This window comes from Gymnodraco acuticeps, unplaced genomic scaffold (genome assembly GCF_902827175.1).
Source record: "Gymnodraco acuticeps unplaced genomic scaffold, fGymAcu1.1, whole genome shotgun sequence".
Lineage (NCBI taxonomy): Eukaryota > Metazoa > Chordata > Actinopteri > Perciformes > Bathydraconidae > Gymnodraco > Gymnodraco acuticeps.
The window spans coordinates 515,660-538,738 of NW_022991289.1; the positions used below are offsets into that span (position 1 = coordinate 515,660).

Below are 23,079 nucleotides of genomic sequence, written 5' to 3' on the forward strand. Positions count from 1 at the left end.
CAATCTTTTTTCACAGACAATATTTGAGGGAAAATGTGTATCAAATTAAGATTCAGCATGCCTATGCTAGTACTTCCTGTACTAAAAACAGAGGGCACCATTCGCGTTAGGAACAGCAGGAGTGTCTCGGTATCAGGTAGAACTCCTCTCGGCGGTTCAGGCTTATCATATTTTCAATTATGCTTACAGATCTAATCTGTAACAAATGTCAGCTATACTGTTGGAAGAGGCTGTGGCTCAGTGGGTAGTGCGCTGAACTTTGAATCAGGGGGGTAGCAAGTTTGAGTCCCACTGCAGTCAGCATGTAGTTTTGTCACTGGGCAAAATACTTCACCCCAAATTGCTCCTGTGGGGATTGCCCACAGTACGCTTTAGATAAAAGCATCTAACAAGTGACATGTAATGTAATGGAAGAGCATTATTTGGCCCATGATCACCATGGAAAATTTTACTGATTTAATGGAAGATAAAAGAAGCAATTAGGGTGGTTCAAAAATAGTCATACTCGTGGGGATTTAGGTGGGCAGTGGGAAGACAAAGGTAGTGCTATTAACTAGGCAGAAGATAAGAGAAAATGGCATAAATATGTAGAGAGAAACACAAATTAACCTGGAGTGAACATATGAATAAAAATATATAAGACATTTAAGGTGGTTCTAAATAAAATGACATGTCTAAATGGGGAGCAAGTAGGAGTATGCTGAGGAATATTTATACATCTTTGATAAGATCAGAACTAAATTATGGATGTGTATTATACGGGTCAGCAGAAAAATATTGCTATAGAAGCTGGAAGTGAGGTCATGCCGGGGGGGGGCTATTCACACTTCCACCAGCCAGTGCCCCTCTAACACTGACTTTGGACCCCCCTGTGGCCCCCCTGAAAATGAAAATACTAAAAACTAAAAAAGTTTATGATTAAACAATTTCTTGGCTGACGGAATAGGCATAACTAACGATATTTGTCATTCTAGTCGGACCCATTAGAGCAGGGATCTCCAACACGTCGATTGCGAGCTACCGGTATCTCGCAAGCCCTCAATAGCCCCCACTTTACAAATATGTTTATTTTATTTTTTTACCGCAAGCCGTCATCGCCACGGAGGGGGCGAGACACACAGAGAGAGAGAGAGAGAGAGAGAGAACACCTTTATCCATTTAATATAGTTGTAAAAAATAAAGTAAGAAATAATTCCAAAAAAAACAGTTTAAAAGGGGAGTGATTAGTCAAAAATATGCATAAATAAAAAAGAAAGAATGCTATAGGTAACATAAGATAAGAATAAACTAGTTTAAAGTATTTGTTATTGGTTGTGATCATATTCTAAAGATGTTTGGATTATTGAAAAGTATACAGCTCCCTTTCATATGAGTGTTGAGAGCTGTATCCATACATTCATTTTGTACTCAAAGTGCACCAGATTGATGCATTTAAATTCAACATTTAAAAAAAAAAATCTTCCCGGGGGTGCACGAAGAGGTGACGTCCACCCCAAATAAAGCAGGCTAAAATAATTAAATTGCATACATTGTCTTTTAGTAAACACTGAAAACGGGTCCCACAGACCCAAACAGCACACAAAGGTTAAAGGTAAGCATATAATAATGTGTAATGAAACAAATACAAATAACTGTATTGCATTGTTTTCTTATGCGCAATTACTTCATACTGTTTTTGTCTTTTTCGTCCTGCATTTATTGTGCCCCCCTCAGAAAATAACTGGCCCCAGTCTGGCCCCCCCCCAGTCAAATTGGTCTAGAACCGCCACTGCTTCATACACACTGACACGCAGTGAATGATTATCCATTATAAACTAGCCATCTTTATCATGCACGCGCACTCACACAGGACGGTCACGGGGTTCACTGACTACGTTCTGCCAAATCACGCCCCCATGAATCAAGTGTTCGGGAGTCCCGATCTAACCCCACCCTCCTCTACCCCCCAGCACTGTGCATGTCTGCGGCATAACGCTGCGCGCTCATTTCCAGGTTGAAGCAGCGGCTGAGACCCGTCCCACAGCTCAGCATGTCCCCGGGACTCAGACCTGTCTCCCCCCGCCTAACCCTCCTGCTCCCCCCGCTGCTGCTGCTGCTGCTGGCGGGGCAGCAGAGCCTCGCGACCCGGCCGCTGCTGGTGTTCCTGATCGACGGATTCCGCTATGACTACATGGACGACCTGAACGCGCTCCCCGGATTCCGAGAGCTCGCGAGCAGCGGGGTGAAGGTGGACTACTTGACCCCGGACTTCCCCAGTCTATCTTACCCCAATTACTACTCACTAATGACAGGTACTATATATAGGCTATCTATCTATCTATCTATCTATCTATCTATCTATCTATCTATCTATCTATCTATCTATCTATCTATCTATCTATCTATCTATCTATCTATCTATCTCTCTCTCTATATATGTGTACCCCCCCCTCCCTCTCTGCATCTATCATTAGCACAGGGTTGGTTCAGATTTCTTTGAAATGTGGTTTCACTGTTAATGAATACAAATGACAGAGCATTTTAGCAATCTCTAACCCAGTGGTTCTCAAACTTTGTTCAGAACCTACTCCTAGGCCTATGGGGATCTTCCATTTAAAGTGATGTTAATGGAGCTCATTCACTGGCGCTTCCACAAACAACAACCAACATAATTATTACATTCAAATGAAGTACATTATTCAAGTTTACATTAACTTTGGAGAATAACACGGGAGAAATGACAGCCTCTCCTGACAGCCTGCTGTCAGTATCGTCTCATGCAGCTCACTGATTCAGTAATGAGTGACCCGACAGTGAAGAATAAATATATTTATAACTAATTTAGCTTGTTCCAGAGGTAGATAAAATAGTGTAATGTGAGATGTGTGTAAGGTCTAACTCTTAGTGTGTGTGTTGCTCCGCTCACCAGTCCGTCACAGCGGGTGGAGCTGCAGGATTTCTGCTTCACACACGTTACCGCTATTTTACTGTCTATTTCGGACACCTTAAAATACTGTCAGACTGGTGAAGCCATTTTGGCGAGCTTGTTTAGCCGCCCACAGAGAAAAGTGTCATGTATTTGTCGTCATAATTTTACATTTTTAACACTAAGACGACATTAGTTGCATTGAACTGATCTTTTTAATAAGTTGTACTTAGAATGTAGTGAGAAACATGGGCTTGTGCTTCACTGAGGATCTTTGTCATTCTCAGTGACAGGGAGGCAAACTGTACACTTCGCGTTTTGAAATATGTACAACTCTATTAATATAAAACCCACACTGCTCAAACTTCCTTACTTTTCCTAACATTGGTATATTTATTTATTAATTTTGGGGCGTGGGGAATGGAGAGAAAAATATATGAGCATTTATACCTATAACCGCCAGACGAGATTTTGACCCCTCATATAAACATAGCCTATGGATAATGCTAAGCTATACTTTGCGGCCACAACCAAGCAACGCTTATTGTTTAGGTGTCCGTTGAGAAGCAGGCAGTCATATAATTAACTAGAACTAGCTGGATCTGATGGATTCATTTGGACATCACATACACGCGAGTGAAGTATACCCGGCCGCAGGGCCGTGGGAAGTAGGGGTGCTGCAGGACAGGGAATCTGCACGTCCACAAGATTAAATGGAAATATAATACAAATAGTCTACAAAAAAAAACTAATTTTCAGCCTTGATGTAACAACATTCATAATTAAGTAAAGATAACACCCTTTTCATCCCGGTTACATTTTCCATTATGCCCTGTACGATGGGCGATGTAAGTGATGAAAGTGGGGGATGTTGGCTTATCAGGCGCCCGCAGCTGACAGAGAGAGAGAGAGACAGGGTGGGGATTGTTGTTAGCTTCTGCTGCGCTAACGGATAAAATAAGCTGTTTCTACAATAATAAGGAGGAGGATAGCTCTCTCCTGTCAGACTGAGAGGCTCAGTGAGGTAAAGGACTCTGAGTGTTTAGATACTTCACTTTAGTCTAAGTTATCTCAGTGGGTCTCAAACGGTTCGATCACAATTTATGTAAGGCAAGGCAAGGCAAGTTTATTTATTTAGCACTTTTCAACACAAGGCAATTCAAAGTGCTTTACAAAAAATGAAAGACATTAAGAAAATGGCATTTAAAATCAGTCATTAAAAAGAAAAGCTAATAAAATAAACATTAAAAGAAAAAATACATGGATAAAAGTTACAGTGCAGTCTAAGATATGAATAGTTCAATTAAAAGCAGCGACAAAAAGAAAAGTCTTCAGCCTGGATTTAAAAGTAGTAAGAGCTGCAGCGGACCTGCAGGTTTCTGGGAGTTTGTTCCAGATATTTGGAGCATAATAACTGAACGCTGCTTTACCATGTTTAGTTCTGACTCTGGGGACAGAAAGCTGACCAGTCCCTGAAGACCTGAGAGATCTGGATGGTTCATCATTTAGCAGGAGGTCAGAAATGTATTTTGGGCCTAAACCATTCAGTGCTTTATAAACCAGCAGCAGTATTTTGAAATGTATTCTTTGACACACAGGAAGCCAGTGTAAAGACTTCAGAACAGGAGTGATGTGATCCACTTTCTTAGTGTTAGTGAGGACTCGAGCAGCGGCGTTCTGAATCAGCTGCAGCTTTCTAATAGATTTTTTAGTGAGACCTGTGAAGACACCATTGCAGTAGTCCAGTCTACTGAAGATAAAAGCATGGACAAGTTTTTCCAAATCCTGCTGTGACATTAGTCTTTTAATCCTAGATATATTCTTTAGGTGATAGTAGGCTGATTTAGTAACTGTTTTAATGTGACTGTTGAAACTCAGGTCAGAGTCCATGACTACACCTAGATTTATGGCTTTATCTGTTGTTTTGAACATTGCACACTGAAGCTCAGCGCTAACTTTTATACGTTCTGACTTGGCTCCAAAAACCATTACCTCAGTTTTATCTTTGTTTAATTGGAGAAAGTTCTGACACATCCAGTCATTGATTTGTTCAATGCACTTACTCAGTGTTTGAATTGGAGTATAGTCTCCTGGTGAAATGGTTACGTAAATGTGTGTGTCATCTGCATAGCGATGGTAACTTATTTTGTTGTTCTTCATTATCTGAGCCAGTGGTAGCATGTAGATGTTAAAGAGAAGAGGCCCCAAGATGGAGCCTTGAGGAACCCCACATGTCATATTTGTCAACTCAGATGTGTATTTACCTATAGAAACAAAGTTGTTTCTGTCCTTTAAGTAGGATTCAAACCAATTTAGAACTGTTTCCGAAAGTCCCACCCAGTTTTCCAGTCGGTCTAGTAATATGTTGTGGTCAACAGTGTCAAACTCAGCACTGAGATCTAATAATACTAACACTAAGATATAAATAGTTCAATTAAACATTAAAAGAAAAAGTACATGGATAAAAGTTACAGTGCAGTCTAAGATATGAATAGTTCAATTAAAAGCAGCGACAAAAAGAAAAGTCTTCAGCCTGTAAACAAATATTTCCAAGGCACTCCTTTATAATTATTGGGATAAATATAAACAGGTTTGAAATCATTTCAATGCATACTATAGGACAGTAAACCAAAAATATCGTTTAAAACTGGAGAGATAAAAAAAAATGCATAAATAAATGTTAACTAGGTAAAATAAGATGAACCACAAAAATAAAATAGGTTACTTGTATTTGTTATTCGCTATGGTAGGTTATTGGTTATGTTCACATACTTATTTGATTAATAAAATGTAAACCGATCTTTTTCATATGGGTGTTTAGAGTTGTATCCCCTAGATCAGGTCTCTTTAATTGTGTGCTCAAAGTGCACCAGATTGAAGCATTTTACTTTAAAATGTTGAAAAAAAACGTCCCCGGACCCCCCTAGAGGATGTGACGTCCACCCCCCAATTAAAACATGTTCATACAATATACAATATAAATGTATATAAGCTGTCCACCATGTCAATAACTTTCTCTTTTTGTAGTGTATTGAGGTTTTTCATTGCCAGCTAAAATCTTGCCTAGGGCAGCAAATTGGTCAGAACCAGCCCTGGTGTCATCCCCACAGCACCCCCCATTTGAAACATGTTCCCACGGCTATGCCCGGCCGTACGCGAGAGAGAGATCAGAGATCAGATCAGCTGCTGCTGACGGAGAACACGCAGCTCTACCGGATCACAGCTCCGCCGCTGTGACGGACCGGTGAGCAGAGCAAAATACACACTAAGAGTTAGACCTAACACACTTAGCTATTTTATCTACTCTGGAACTAGCTAAACTAGTTATAAATATTTGTATTCTTTACTGTCGGGTCACTTATTACAGGTTCAGCGAGCTGCACGAGACTGACAGGCTGTCAGGAGAGGGAGAGAGAAAAAGAGAGCACCCCGTTTATTTTATTATCCAGAAATACTGTAAACTTTTGAATAAAATAGTTAATCCACTATTAGCAGTTTGTTTAAATGTATTACTTATGTTGTTTTTTTCATTAACATACAAATATATCTCACGTACCCCTGCAGTATTTAAAAACGTTGCTCTTTCAACATCAAGAAGCAACATTTTCATCACGAATGTAAATAATTAGAAATCAAAACTCAGTTTTCCAAATCCAAAATCCTTATTAAAAGATATATATTATAGATATAATATGGGCCTGTCACATAAGTGTTGCATAATGTTGATGTGTGTGTAATATTGTTGTTGTTGTTGGTGGTGGTGTGCCGAAGTTGTGCCGAGTCATCAGAATTGTTGTATTTTACAAAGTCACATTTGTCTTATCAATCTCATGAGCTATCTTTGTCCTGGTTACAGAAATCCTTTGTGTGTTCTCCGTTATGTTATGGAGTTCAAATGTTTTTCTGGTGTTTGTCACTGTGGTGGTAATGCTGCCCAGAGCTATTCAGGGACCATGTCTGAGGAGTCTCTTCTACCATTTCAGATGAACTGTCTCTGTGTTGAGCATTAATGATTCACTAGACAAGATACACATTACTGTAGGGTTGTAGAAGTATAAAGATGGCAGATTGTACTCTGAGGCCTTTACAATCCACTATAAATGTGATTATGCTAGAGAATAGATAAGGGACTTGTGTAAGAGATGAGCTTTCAGGCCACATCTGTCTTGATATTGATAGGGAGCTTGATTCAAACTGTGACTGGAGAATGGAGACAAATGGTATCTCTGGTCCTAAGTCGAAGAGGCTGGCTTCCGTGGGTGGTCTATATAAACGGCAGGTGGTGATTATGTGTTCGGCAGTCTGTTCAGGGTCACCGCACTCGCATACAGCACTGTCTGCCAGGCCCCACTTCTTCATCGATGTTTTGAAGCGACCGACCCCAGTTCGTAGACGGTTTAGTGTGGTCCATTGCTCCCACTCCTGCCTCCAAGCAGCCGCCAACCATGCATCTCTGGCGAGGTCCTCAGAGGTGGAATTGAGCATCTCTTGTGCTGCCTTGTTGTAGGGGAGACGGGACATGAACCTACTTAGGGGCGCTGCTGTTGTTGTAGTGTTATGCAGGATGTGCCAGTCATGCTTTTGAGATTTCCCGGCCAGGGCGAGGGTGGCAGCCTCCCGTCGGAGGCTGGCCGGAGTTATTCCCGCGAGGACTGGCAAGAGGGACACAGGGGTAGGCTTCAGGTATCCAGTTATAATCCGGAGGGCGTTGTTGATGACCACGTCAACCTTACTTGCATGAGGGCTTCTGCTCCAGGCTGGGGCGCAGTATTCCGCTGCAGAGAAGACCAGGGCTTGGGTTGATAATCGCAGCGTCTTAGCGCAGACTCCCCAGGTTTTCCCAGCGAAGTGGCGGATCAGCGCGACCCTTGATGTTACCTTGGCCTTGTCTTCTTCAAGGTATTGTTTAAAGGACAGTGTCCGATCCAGATGCACGCCGAGGTACTTCGGGGCTTGCTGGACCTCCAAACATTTGTTATTGACGCGCACCTCAAGTTCCCTCCTAGCTTCTCTGGTGCTAAGATGGTATGCCGCTGCTACTGTTTTTCCGATGTTGAGCTGTAGACGCCACCTTTGAAAGTATGTTACCAGGGTGCCCATGTCGTCGTTAAGGCCATCTTCCATCGCCTTCCATGTTGGTTATCTCAGCATGATGGCTAGATCGTCTGCATAGCCGTACTTTCTGGATGATGTGTCAGGTAGGTCGTGTACATATATGTTGAACAGCATCGGCGAGAGAACCAACCCCTGCGGAACACCGTTCCTCAGTCTTCTGAGCCTGGTCTGGTCTGGAGGACAAAGCTGCGGTTGGTAAGCTTCTCCATGATGAACTTAACCATATGCCGGTCTGGCATTGTCCTCAACAGCTTCAGGTGGAGTCCACGGTGCCAGACAGTGTCATATGCGGCAGTCAGATCCAGTTACACTACCCCAGCTTTCTCATTGTCCTGGAAGCTGTCTTTGATGTCCTGAGAGAGTAGTGTTACCTGGTGTACTGTTGACCTTCCACGACGAAAACCAGCTTGTTCCCGTGGAAGCTGTGAGTCCACCACTGGCTCGATGCGGCTATCCTCTCCAAAATCTTGAATGGGACACAGAGCAGCGAGATGGGTCTGTATGACTTGGGGTCTTCCGCAGGTTTATTTGGCTTCGGCAGAGCTATGACGGAGGCGCGGCGCCAGGTCTTTGGGAGCTTTGACCTCCGGTAGCACAACGAGAAGAATGCACAGAGCCAGTGAGATGTTGTTGTGCTCTGGTGGGTGACAAACTCCGGGTGGATGTTGTCGCGGCCCAGAGATTTGCCCGGCTTGAGCTTACTTATGGCCTCACTGAGTTAATCTGCTGTAAAGTCTCCCGAGAGGGAAGGCACCTCGCGCGATGTCAGTCGGGCGAAGTCTTTGTCTGCGTCCGGGAAGCGGCCGTTCTTCAGGAGCTGGGATGCGATGGCATCTACTATTATATTACATATGGATGCTTCAGAAGCCCTGTATGAGGATGGACAAACACGTTCAGCTGTTGTTGTCCCCCCCCCCCCCCCCCCCCCACACATTCCACTCGTTGTTCGTCCTTGTAAGTAGTCAAATGTGTTTAAATTGCAGGACTGAAAACCAAGAGTTACCCTGAAGTCGGAAATCGGAAAGCTGGTAGTTTAATCCCCGGCCCCTGCAGTCAACATGTCTAATGGCACATTTCCACTGCAGCGGGGTAGCCCCTTTTAAGCGTCCCTAGCGTCCTCGCTCAGGCCTCGGGCTGCCTCGCTGGCCGTGGCGCATTTCCATTACAGTTTAGGACCTGGGGTAGCAACGCAGTGTAGGCGGGGCGATCTGTGCAGAGACATCCTGGAACACTTTCACATTTCGAGTTGTTCCGTCGAGCTCCCGCTGGATTTTATCATCCCCAATGAGATGTAGGAACGTCGTCACCTCCTCGGACGACCACGGTGTGGTTTTCTTTGACGTTGCCATTTTTGTAGCTCCTCCGTTTACAAAAATGCTGTGTATAAAAATGCTGCAAGCTTGCTTCTAGATATATATGCAACGCTGGGGATGATCTCGCGCGTGATCTTGTGACGATTCTCAGCAGTCGAGAGTGTTGACGTCACTAGTTCAGCCCTGGCCTGGCCTGATAGAACCACAATTTTATGGGGCCGGAAAAAGAGGGAAAAAGTACCTGCTAGCCGGCGCTACGCTATATGGAAAGGCTACCAAAAACTGGCCTGGCCGCTTGAGGCCGCTTGAGGCCGCTTGAGGCCGCTTGAGGCCGCTTGAGGACGATTAAGGACGCTTAAACGGGTCTACCCGCTGCAGTGGAAATGCGCCATAAGTGTCCTTTGCAAGTCACTGATCCCCTTATTGCCCCCTATGCTGTGTCCAGCGGTGTGAACAGCAGTCTCTGCACACTATGACGTGATGCTCTCTAATGGTCGACCACACTGTGAACCTGCTGAGTCATTAACAATCAGATATTATCAGATACTCTAAACCAGGTCCAGACTTGTCTTCCAGTTTAAACAGTAAAGATACGTAATGACAGAGACGGTTGTGTAGTGCCGCTGCTCTTTTTCTCTGCAAGACATTTTCTACACAACCTAGGTAGAAATGATGTGCTGATGTGAGTGTTTCAGATGAACACACTGCACACTCTAAACCAGGTCCAGACTTGTCTTCCAGTTTAAACAGTAAAGATACATAATGACAGAGGTGCAAGATGTTTTCATACCATTTCTAAACAACCTAGGTAGAAAAACTAACTATAACGTTTTAACAGTTAAGCCAAGTTGAGCAAGCAGCAAAATCCCAAAGTACCGAGAATAATTGTACCAGGATGTATGTTATTTGGGACACACAAGTATTTGGGAAAAACACGTGTGTATGTTTGTGTGTGTGTGTGTGTGTGTGCGTGCACGTGCGTGTGTCAGTCTGGGATGCATGCCTTTGTGTTGCAGTCCCCTCTCTTAGTAAGCTCTATAAACAACAGCCCATCATAGCCAACAGAATGTGAGTTCTGGAGCTCCCCCCCGATGATGTGCTGATGTGTGTGTTTCACATGAACACACTGCACACTGTTAAGAGTGTGACTGACTGGGCTTGTGACACACACTTACCTCAACACATCCAGTGGAGTCACTACTGTGTAGCCAGTCCTGCTTGCTGCTCTTTTTGTTTGTCCTAACCTATATTTAAATGAAAACCATTGACGTGTTAGTCCATCTCTCAATGATCTGACGAAGCTTTAAGAACACCTCACAGGAAAATGATCTGTTGCAGTAGCAAACCAAACTACTGATCCTTCCTAGATCCTCTGGTTCTGACTCAGTCACTGCAGCTTCTTACCCGTGTGCCATCCATAACAAGCAGATAGATAATACAGATATGTCATCATGCATTAACTGTATTATTATTATGGTCTATGGTTGGTGCACTTTAGCAAATAGGTGCTACAAAAGGGAAACAACAAAGAAACCTAGGTGAACACAGCTGACCAGGAGGAGCAAACCCCTGAGGGTCTGAGGGTTGGTCTGAGGGTCTGAGGGTTGCCCACCATTGAATCAGCATTCAAAAAGGGCTTTTTATCATTTCCTGTTGCTCCTCCACACTGCCTTTATAAATGACCCCTGAGTTGTTTATTTATTGTCTTATTATCATTATTATTTTTGTTAATATTATTATTATTTAGTTTTAATTATTATCTCTCCTTCCTTGTCTTCTCTCAAAACTGTGATCTGACTTCATATAAAAGCACCTCACATTTGTAATTTCCTGATAGAGGCTTAGACTGAAGTGATGAGGAATTTAAAAAAAATACAGCAGTTCTGTTCTAAGCAGTATCTCTTTCTTTCTCTACATCTCTCTCTCTCCTGCTGTGGATTGGCTACAATGGGAAAATGAAATTAGGCCAAAAGTTGTATTTATGACCTCGAAAAGCCAGCAGTTGGTAACCGACCTGAGTGACGTGTCTCACTATTTCCTAAGCACCTCAGCTAGGTAGCCTACACAGTCCACAAGTGAGCGTTGCAGAGACCGTTTCTCACCCATTTCATCAATACTTCTCTAACTTCTGGTCACTTTCCAAACAGTCTCAAGGAGGCAAAAGTAAACCCTCTCCTAAAGAAACCCACTCTCAACCCGTCTGATGTTATAAACTACAGGCCTGTCTCTCTCCTCCCGTTCCTGTCTAAAACACTTGAACGCGCTGTATTTAAACTAGGGCCGGGACTTTAACGCGTTAATTAAGATTAATTAATTACACAAAAATGAACGCGTTAAAAAAATTAACGCATTTTAATCGCACTTATTTTTGCACCGCGGAACGTTTCTCACTGGATGAGTTTCAGGCGTACCGATTATACTGGAGCACCAACTAACGTTCGTGACTTCAGATAACAACAAACCACAGTGAACAACAGTGGGAAATGTTGTTTTAAAAAACGGACGGATGGAAGCGTAGATAAGAGCACGGTTGTGTGCAAATTATGCAAAAAGGAATTCGCATATCACCGCAGCACATCAAGCCTCAAGTATCACCTCAATGCAAAACATATAGCAGCTAGCGTGGACGTTAGCCTCTTTTATCGCGTTCACACCAAAAAGAGCTGGTACTAAAATTAGTTCATGAGAACCTTTTTACCCCCACGAAAGTCCCTGCTAGAGAGCAGAGAGCAGGGACTTTCGTGCGGCTCAGAGCCATATAATAGAAGAGTTATGACATCTCCGTTCACTCCAATGGACCACTTTTTAACAGCAATGGCGGATCGTGGAGCCTCTCAATGGTTCCCCGGAAGTTAGCGCCAAGGCTAGCAGAGTTGTGGAGTTGCAGCATAATAGACCGTTCGTGACGGACTTTTAAAGGTAAGAAGAAGTTTAAAGATTTATCTTGCGGATATTATCAGTACATCTGATTCAATTGAACATGTGTATTAAAGGATGTCAGTGGATTATCCCTAAATTAGTAGATTTAGGGAACGTTTACAGATAACAGATTAAGCTAGGATACCGAAGCAAGTTAGCAACACACGTTGAACAGCCTTTTAATTGTAAATTCCGTTCTCTTAATGTCTATTTGGTCCAACGTTGTTGAATTAGAGAAGAGGGGCTTCTAAACGGGATTATATGCGGGGGTGGAGGGAGTTAAATATTAGATAAATATAACTTTGGTGCGTGTAAGAGTGAGTGTTTTTAGCAGAGCCATATTGTGTCCTTGTGATTATGTTGATTATTACCTGTGTGTATAATGTTGCAGCTCAGCTGATTTTGGATTGATGGCAAAGGGAGAGGAACTTAAGTGAGAGTGAACACACAAGGTAAGTTTAATACTACTGTTTTATATAAGTAAGCATACTAAACATGTATTATATCACTGTATTATATAAGTAATCTTGTTAGTAACCTACTGTATGGCAGGTGGAGAGGCAGTTATGTTACAGGTGGAGGAGCAAAACTGCAAGACTGCAAACTCACAAGACAGAGAAATCGAAGTTTGTTCTCCAGAGATGAGGTTGATTTCACTTCAATTTTTTCACATTTTCTAAAGATGTGGAAATGGCACAAAAAAAAACTTGAGAGCTGTAACCAAGACAACTGTAACAACATGAGTAGACAGCCACCAAGGTTTTTCAAGTCCCTCTCTTACTCCATTTTGCCAACCCAAACTTCCAGGTACATGACGGGACACCTTGCTTGTTTTTGTTGTTTGCGCTCCTCTGGCAGGTGGAGGGCAGTGATCCCTTCCCTTCTTCCCTCAATCTTTGAGACTAATGTAAGTAGAAGACATGGCACTGTAAATGTTCGAACATTTAAAATATTATATCACTTAAAAATAAGAAATATTACTTTTGTTACTAAGAGTTCATACTTATTATACCTGTGTCACCTTTCACACTATAGCTGTGATCATGAGCTATGGGCTTTGTAGATACAGGTCCCGGGGTGAATCGTGGTGCAGGGGCCCTTCTCTTTTTGACCACAGGGCGATGCACGAAGATGGTGGGTATAGCCTCTGCTCTCAGCCTAGTCTTGCCCTTGTTAGTCTTGACAAACTGGTCTGCATCAAAATGTGCCTGCGGAGTGACTTGAGGTTACTTCACACACAGAACAACTCAGTTTTGTCTGCCCACATACATATTCCATAGTGGTTGAATACACAGTATTAGGAAACACTTTATACTTACTGGACATGTTATACTCATTACATACTGTATATACAATATGACCAAGAATGTGAGACAACTTTATAGAAATTCATATCACATATGTTACTGATGCCATTTGTCATACTTTGTTAAACTCACAAATAATAAAGTTCCATAACTTCAGTTGGGAACAAAGACCACACCTTATCTCCCCAAGGCAATAGGTGTGCTATATAGGTGTGTATAACCCTTTCTCCTGTCTGTTACTCCCTCTTTCAGCACAAGAACCAGAGGGGGATTCAATGGAGCCTGAATATCTGCACTGAGACCCTCACCCTGCACCCTGAGTCTCAACTCTCAGTGTTTTTCAAGCCTTTCCCTGTTTTTTGTATTAAACAAAACATTAAGCTTTCCCAATGGTGTGGTTTTCGTTTTGTGAAAAAGTGCAAATGCAGTGTTTGTATATAAATCACATATTTTTTTGCTGTTGGTTGTGAAATTGCTCCTGCTTCCTCCGCTCTGTGTCAGTGGGGAAGCCGTACATTCGTACTCCTTTCTCTGAGCGATTTGAGCATCCCCAGGCAGCACAGCAAACCATGGTGGCGACTAGGAGGCAGCACAGCAAACCAGGACAACAATGAGGAAAAGGCACAGACAAACTGCATGATATGCTATTCAATGTTTATTGAATTCCATGTATTTGCAATGGATGTTCCTAAAACAACACATTTAACATCATCTTCATCATCATGCTGCTGCTGCTAGTCCTTTGATAGTCACCTGTCGGTCTCCTGTCCTTTCTGAAAGCCATAAAGATGACATTAGTCATTTAGATAACTTGTGTCCTCAATTACCATGGGATTACTGAAACTACCATGAATTTAAGAAAATGGTAGACATTAATCTAATCTGAATTTTAAAGCATTACTTTAGATCCCCTCCCTCTAAATATATCAATAAACATTAGAAAGTGATGCTCCTGACTACCATACAAGTTTAAGAAGATAATATTGGTTTTAAAGAATTCAAAGCTATAAATAAACAGCAACAGGCTCTTTAACCAAGGCACTGTTAGCCTAACATGTAAACTAGTTGTTCACACTAATCCTAATATTATCACTTAATATTAGCTAATTCTATTTTATTTTTTAAAACATATTGATGTAAATACATACACATATCGATTTGTTGTATAAATATTGCAAAAAACCTTTATTCACTAATAATTACCAAAAATCGTAGTTCTATCTCCTGTTATCAATGCATTCACATTGCCCGCCATGAACTTCCGGGGAACGATCCTCTTCTACATGAACCACGTGACGATAACCGTTTTTGGACTTCCGTTGTCGTAACTCTTCTATTATATGGCTCTGGTGCGGCTCTCTTGTGAGAAAAGAGCTATATGTCTGATTGGCTGGGCGGATTGCAAACCACGCCCCGTAAAACTCCCAAAAAGTTTTGTGAAGCCGCCATTTTATTATCCTCGCATTAGCATTATTAGCATTAGCCCAGCGCAGAAACCCAGAGAGACTAACTTATGGCAACACAAAATAAAACATGGGAGCGGTGGAGATGAGGAGGTGTCGGCGTTCTGGCGATTTACTCGGAAGGCTTCAGTAGAAGCTGCTGGGACTCCCAGCAGCTTCTACTGAAGCCAGTCCCCAACTCCGGGGACTTCCGGCCGGGGACTTTGGGCGGCAGTATACGCCGTGAAGTGGTTTGCGGCCTGCCAGTAAACCCAAAGCAGAAGAAGAAGAAGTGACGTCAGCGGCTTCATTTGCCTAATCCACCCCCAGGTTCAAAGAGTTCTCATGAACTAAATTCTCATGAACCTTTGTGGGAAAAGTACTGCGGTGTGAATGCGCCTAATGGTATACTAAAATCCATGTGAAAAAAATTGCTTCTCACTGTTCTCAGGTCAAATATTTATATTTGATTAAAAATGCGATTAATTTCGATTAATTAATTACAAAGCCTCTAATTAATTAGATTAATTTTTTTAATCGAGTCCCGGCCCTAATAATAATACAACATCAACTGACAGGTTAAATTGCATCAGAGTGCAGCAGAGAGCAGGAGTTTGCTTCCTAAAAGGCTCATTTGTACAGATATGTTTTGAACTTTTTTAAGGACTTCAACCGAGCAGGTTTCCCTGATGTCTACAGGGATTTTGTTCCATAACTTTCGGGCATGATTAATTAGAGCTGCATCACCAATCTTTTTGCTGCTGTTTCTGGGAACCTCCAACAAACCAGCAGCAGAGGATCGCAGTGCTCTTCACGGCTTGTAGCTGACCAAGGAGTTAGCAATGTAGCTTGGGCCATAGCCCCCTCAGTTTAATTTCAGCCTCCTCTGTTAACCTTCATTACATTGCATTTAGCTGACACTTTTATCCAAAGCGACTTACAATAAGTGCATTCGACCAAGAAGATACAAACTTGAAGAAAACAGAATCATATAAGTACATCAGGTTTCATAGAGCCAAACATTTCAAGTGCTACTCAACTGGCTTTAGGTAAGCCAGTCCTTTATTAGTATATAAGTGCTTTGTTAGTAATTCTTTGTTAGTAATTCTATCGGTCGAAGTGGAGTCGAAAGAGATGAGTTTTCAGTTTGCGCCGGAAGATGTGTAAGCTATCTGCTGTCCTGATTTCAATGGGGAGCTCATTCCACCATTTTGGAGCCAGGATAGCAAACCGACGCGTTTTTGCTGATGGGAACTTGGGTCCCCCTCGCAGTGCGGGTGCAGCGAGCCGTTTGGCTGATGCAGAGCGGAGTGTACGTGCTGGGGTGTACAGTTTAACCATGTCCTGGATATAGGAAGGGTTAGATCCATTCGCAGCATGGTACGCAATGTCTTGAAGTGGATTCTAGCAGTTACTGGAAGCCAGTGAAGTGAGCGGAGGAGCGGCGTGGTGTGGGAACATTTTGGAAGGTTGAAGACCAGGCGAGCCGCTGCATTCTGGATGAGCTGCAGAGGTCGGATGGCACATGCAGGTAGACCAGCCAGGAGGGAGTTGCAGTAGTCTAGGCGTGAGATGACGAGAGCCTGGACCAGAACCTGCGTTGCTTTCTGGGTCAGCTGGGGACGTATCCTCCTGATGTTGTAAAGCGTGTATCTGCAGCAGCGGGTTGTAGCAGCGATGTTTGCAGTGAAGGACAGGTTGTTATCTAGGGTCACACCCAGATTCCTTCCAGTCTGAGTCGGGGAAACAACAGAGGTGCCGATGTTGATTGTCAGGTCAAGAGTGGGACAATTGTTTCCTGGAAGGAAAAGCAGTTCAGTCTTGTCAAGGTTGAGCTTGAGGTGGTGAGCAGACATCCACTGTGAGATGTCAGCTAGACAAGCAGAGATGCGTGCAACGACCTGGGTCTCTGAGCGGGGAAAGGACAGAATTAGTTGGGTGTCATCGGCGTAGCAGTGGTATGAAAAACCATGCGGGCTAATGACTGATCCGAGCGAGTTTGTGTACAAGGAGAAGTGGAGGGGACCAAGAACAGAGCCCTGAGGGACCCCTGTAGTTAATTGACAAGGATCGGACTCGGACCCTCTCCAAGTGACCCTGTAGGTGCGGTCATTGAGGTATGAGGTGATGAGGGAAAGTGCAGAGCCTGAAACTCCAAGTTCTTGGAGAGTGCGAAGGAGGATCTGATGATTCACCGTGTCGAATGCAGCAGACAGGTCCAACAGGATGATGACAGAGGAGAGGGATGCTGCTTTAGCAGTGTTCAGTTCCTCAGAGACAGCAAGGAGGGCAGTTTCTGTTGAGTGACCTGCCTTGAAACCAGACTGGTGCAGATCCAGAAGGTTGTTCTGATGGAGATAACAGGAGAGTTGTTATTATTATTATTTGCTGCCATTAATTCTATGTGTAATCACAATGTGAATTTGCACTAACTATGTGATTTAAATGTTCTGTGAGTATTTTAAAGGTCTCCTTCATTTATTTTATACCTAAATATGTGTCCCCGGTGTGTCAGGGAACTCACAAGGTGTCAGAAAAAATAAAACCCTCTCTCTTTTCCTCCGTACCCACATCTCTAAAAACGGGGGTACAACGGAGCTGATCCAGATTTGCGTCCGATATGACGTAATATCTGAAATGTGGGCTGGCTTTACGCCCACGGCCCTATCAGAAACGTCACTATCAGAAACAATGCCCGACTCTTTTGGACATAATATGGTCTTTGTTTACATTAGCAAGCATCGCTAACACTCAGAGCTAACCTGTACTGGAGAGAGTATGTGTAAAAAAGTAGGAAATAAAAAGGAACTCACCTTGTGGTAAACCCGCAAGAAAAAAGCATTTGAGCTCCAAACTGTTTCAGAAATAATCCTTGATGTGGTTTTGAACATAATATGGCGTTTAATCACGGCAGGATTTAGCTGAGTATCTCGGTAGATACTCAGGTTATTTTTTTTTTAAGCTACGGACCCAGAATCAGCACTTTATTAACAGGGCTGAAATAGAGGGATATGAGGCATGGCTGGAATGGGTGATCTGTTTGGTATTTTGAGCAAAACACTTCATATACATGTTTTTTTATATATTTGTATATATCTGAGACCTATGCTATTGCCTAAAAATAGTCTAATAGGAGACCTTTAACCCTCCTGTTGTCTTCGGGTCAAATCTGACCGATTTAATACTTTCATCAATCATAACTTTTTTGTTTTACATTCGATTGCATTAAGGCTTTATGATATCCTTCACAGTAGACATTTGAACATACAAAATTGCTGATCACCACTTTCATTGAATTTTGGATGATTTAGTCAACTTTGTAACACCCATGGTGTTCCCGGTCAAAAATGACCGCCATAAAGAAAAGGAATTAGTAACCATCCGGATCAGATAAAACACACACACAAACACCCCCCCACACACATACTATATATGTGTTCCCCCCCTTATGTGCCCAATCCCCCCATATGAATCACACCTGGCACACACAAACACACACACAGAACAATTTGACACATTTCCCCGCTCTTATGGGCCCATCCCCCCACATTAATCACACCTGGCACACGCAACACATGTTCAGTGTCTGTTCTTTGTATATTTACTGCAGTTTTCCATGTATACCAGTAGTCTGATACAATATTTACAGTTTGAAAGGGTGTTAAATAAAATTTGGTGATGATTAATGTTGTTTGTGTTAATGTAATAGCAGTTAAAAACAGGACCGGTCAAATTTGACTGCGAACACCAAAGTAAGGGGGGGGAAACGAAGACATCGATGCATTTCCCAATGTAGCAGATGACCGTATCCGTGTGTGTGTTGATGTTATTGTCCTTAAACACACTCCAATCTGTAGATGCAAAGCAATCCTGCAGTGCTGAATCTGACTCCTCACTCCATCGCTGTACTGTCCTTGTTACTGGTCTGTCCCGTTTAAGTTTCTGCCTGTAAGCAGGCAGCAGCAGCAGTGAGATGTGGTCTGATTTGCCGAAGGGAGGGTGAGGGAGAGCCTTATATTCATGTCGAAAAGGGGAATAAACATGTTCCTGTATGTTTCCCCCGCGCGTCGGGCAGCTGATGTGTTGGTAGTATTTCGGCAGGACCTTCTTCATGTTAGCGGTGTTAAAATCCCCGGCCACAACGAACGCCGCCTCTGGCCGTGAAGTCTCGGTCTTGACGATAATCCCAAACAATCAAGTGCCGTGTTGTTGTCGGCGAGTGGCGGAATATAAACTGCTGTTATCGCAACAGATGTGAATTCTCTCGGCAGGTAAAAAGCCCGTCATGAGATCATGAGTTGCTCTAAATGAGGGGAACAGTCAGAAGAAATAATCCTCACATCTGTACATTAGTCATTACACACACACCGCCACCTTTACTTTTCCCCGAGTTAACTGTCCGGTCCCAGTTCTAGTCAATTCAAATGATCCTGGATTTATTTAGTCAGAGGCGGTGTATTCAGAATGGACTTCCACACTTTATTATCCATTAATTGACAAGAGGTAAGTACATGTGCTGTTCTGTATGATAAGCTAGCATGAATGACAACAAACCCCGGTACCCTCACTAACGGGTCCGGGTTGCAACACACACTAATCACACAGTGAATTATGTACTAATAATGGTCACCACAAAGTGATATTTACCTGCTGTTTGTTCGTATAAGTAAAATAACACCCATTACTACTATAAAGTTGTGAACTTAATATGAACACACAGATTAATGTCATGAGATGAGCTTGGTATTTGTTTAATCTCATGTAAGACTGTTAGAAGTTTATGACATAGAGTCCTGAGTGCTAAATGTTAAATATTAATACCGAGACTCTTTCTCTTGGTTTATAAAGTCCACTCCTTCCTCATCCATTCAGCACATAAACGAAAACACAAGTTTGTGACTTTTTATTTATTTAAATCAGAAAGAGATATACGGGCTGACCAAATAACGTCTCCTTTAATTGATCTTTTGTGTATCATGTAACCCTCTAAAACACACGTAGTGAACTTACTGTCACTACCCGATATGTTCTTATTATACGTCCATGATCTGCATCCCTACCCGATTTGCATTGCGCATGTGCGAGATGGTCCGCCATATTGGACAACTACATACAGCAACTCTAATAGGACATTTAACGTCTAGACGGCTGCCCGATTTGCATCGTGCATGCGCGAGTCATAAACGCCTCAAATATCTATATAAAGATATTTTGTTATTTTATTTTATTTGAAATAGAATGAAGGACATTCACAGTTAATGTAATTAGATATAAATTATGAATGTCATACATATTGCATACATTCACAGTCAATATTTCTTCAGTATGTATGATAGCTGTCTAACATACGGTAAGTTAATACATTTCTCACTTATTCTGACAATGTACTTAACCCAATAAAAAGACCCAATAAAAAGAGTTGTTCAATAACAGTGAAGTCACATTGTAATAACAATAACTCATCTCTTTCGTTCAGATTAATATTGTCGGGTTTTTTTAGTGTTCTTTTTCTGCTTTGCCAAATGCCACTATGTCAAGTGTCCTATTAGAGTTGCCGTGTGTAGTTGTCAAATATGGAGGACCATCTCGCACATGCGCACTGCAGATAGGGCAGGGATGCAGATCGGGTAGTGACAGAGTCCAATGGAGGTGTTTCTGGCGCAGCGGGGGAGTGTGGGAGAGGAACTTTGAGATGTTAGCCTTTGTAGATTAGTTACATGCACAACAACCTAAATAACACACTACTACAGGAAAGGGAAAACCCCAAAAGCATAATTGGGCCCTTTTTAGTTTAAATAGCTTAGCAGCACACTGACAGCTTACTTAAATTCAGTCTCTAGGTTAACTAAACTAAGGTTGTTTTATTTTACATTATATCACTGTGGACAAGTTTCTACCCGTCTGGCAGTGAGAGTTATTATAAACTGTCGACATGAGCTTTAGTAAGCAGTCCGACCGGTTGACCTGCTTCTGTAGTTTTGGTAGTCATTAGTGATGACGAGATGAAGCCTTATGAAGCTTTGAAGCTTTCCAGCCAATTGGTTCGCAAAAGGGTTCAACTCATGAGGCTTCATTATGGGCTTCATTTGAACACAAACCCCCTGTTGGTCAAAGTGTGTAAAACAGGCAGATTGGACATCTCAATAGTGTGCTCTCTCATACCGAGTTCCCAATTAGAATAACTCTAAACAACGAACATAAAATCATATTTTCATGTTAACAATATTGTATTTATTCCAGTTTAATGATTGTGATTGAAAAGCCTAAGGAGGCTGGTAAACATTGCAAAGAGGGATTTTTATTCCTTAATAATATTCATAAACGTAACCATGTTGTAGCCTGAGAAAGGCTAAACCATATCAAAGAATACATTTATTAACTTCATTATCTCATTTAGCTGTAGCTTTTATTAACAACAAAAAATACGTATTGTTCAGTCGTTGAACCAGGGACCCTGCGGTCATGAGTCAACTGCTTTCTAGCTGAGCCACAGCACACACACTAAAGCTCCCTGAAAACACTGCAACATATGTATTCCTGTATTTATTGATGTTTGTATTCCTAAAAATGTTTATGCTTGTATCTATTTATACTTATGACATGTTCCGACCTCTATATAAGTGAGGGTCTGAGCTCTCTTGATTCCATCGTGTCACCGGGCCCAGGTACAGGAGGGGTAATATGGTTCTTATTATACATCCATGCAGTGCTTGAATTGGAATAAAAAAGGTGCCAGTACTCTAAATCAGCAACTATTTCAAGTCAATTTATTTATACAGCCCAAAAACAAGTATTTGGATCAAAGTCATAGTATATCCTATAATGCTGGTGGGTTTGTCTCTTAACTGTATATTTTAGAAAGGCTCTTAAACAAAATGACTCAGGGTGCATCTGAGATTAGAGGGGGTGCAGTGGTAAAGTGGGGGTCAGGGGGCATGCTCCCCCGGGAAGATTTTTTTTTTAAATATGGAAGTTAGATGCATCAATCTGGTGCACTTTGAGAGCAAAATGAAGAGATATATGGATACCTCTCAACATTCATAATGAAACAACTGTAAACAGATTTACTTTTTCTTTATGGATATAAAAGAAAGTAAAGCCTGACTCCTACTGGCAGCTGGTTAAATGACTCCTGGTCCCTGAGTACACTCACCATCTTTCAGCAGGAAAGGAGAGAGGGAATCCTTGTCCGGCGACAACCGCTGTCTTTTCGCACTATTATTAAGCCACGCTAACATTTTCGAAATGCTAACGTTATGTGATGTCTTTTCTGCTCTAGTCTATCGCTGCGGCGCGCCATAGGTACGCTGGGCATATTTGTTGTCATGCGTCGTATTATGAGCGTTGTGGTTCAACAGTTCAACCAATCTGAATCGCTTCGTGAAGCAGTCACGTGGTATCGACAGGCAGCGAGGCTTCGTTTGTCATCGATGACGTCACTGGCCCAAAACGATACAAGTCTCGATTCATGCTTCACAAAAAGCTTCGGAGATTACTGGACACACGCTCCGAAGCCTCTGCGCAATACGTAACATCACTAGTAGTCATAGCAGAGCCAGCAAGACAAAAGAAGAGTTATAAAATGGAAGATAACAGGTCATGAGTTACAATAAAGTCATTTCTGAACTCTAATAATCTCTGCAGCTCCCCTTTGTAATAAAATAATCTATTGCACCCATGGTGTTCACTCTGGGCATCAATGTTGACACCTGGGGTGAGTATTGTGAGTCTAATCTAGAGAACCCAACAGGAGTAAGGAGAAAACTAAATCATAATTAAAGTGTTTTGCCTGCATGTGCTCCTATGGTTAAATTGGAACAAATGCATTAAATAATGTAACACTGTAATACCTCCACACACCTTATCCTTTTGTTGTGAGCATTGTCTTTGTACTGTATTGCATTCTTTCTTGTTATGTTTGTCATTAAACATTTATAATTTCATCTAAATTATTAAAAAAGATAAAGGCATGCATGGGGATTTATGTTTGAGAATGCAGGCTCCATATTAAGAGATGTCAACTGTTTACTGTGAAGCGCTTTGGACTGCACTTCTTGTATGAAAGGTGCTATAAAAAT

The 23,079-nt window shown here is 42.3% G+C and overlaps 1 protein-coding gene across 1 annotated transcript in view; it reads left to right on the forward strand.

The window, feature by feature from the left end:
* The first annotated feature begins 1,944 nt into the window (after positions 1-1,944).
* The window catches only part of enpp6 (ectonucleotide pyrophosphatase/phosphodiesterase 6), a 40,054-nt gene continuing 18,919 nt past the window's right edge, over positions 1,945-23,079 (forward strand). The window contains exon 1 of the mRNA XM_034240060.1: positions 1,945-2,291. Within this exon, the coding sequence (XP_034095951.1) occupies positions 2,030-2,291 (262 nt within the window). The 5' untranslated portion in view covers positions 1,945-2,029. The remainder of the gene's footprint in view (positions 2,292-23,079) is intronic.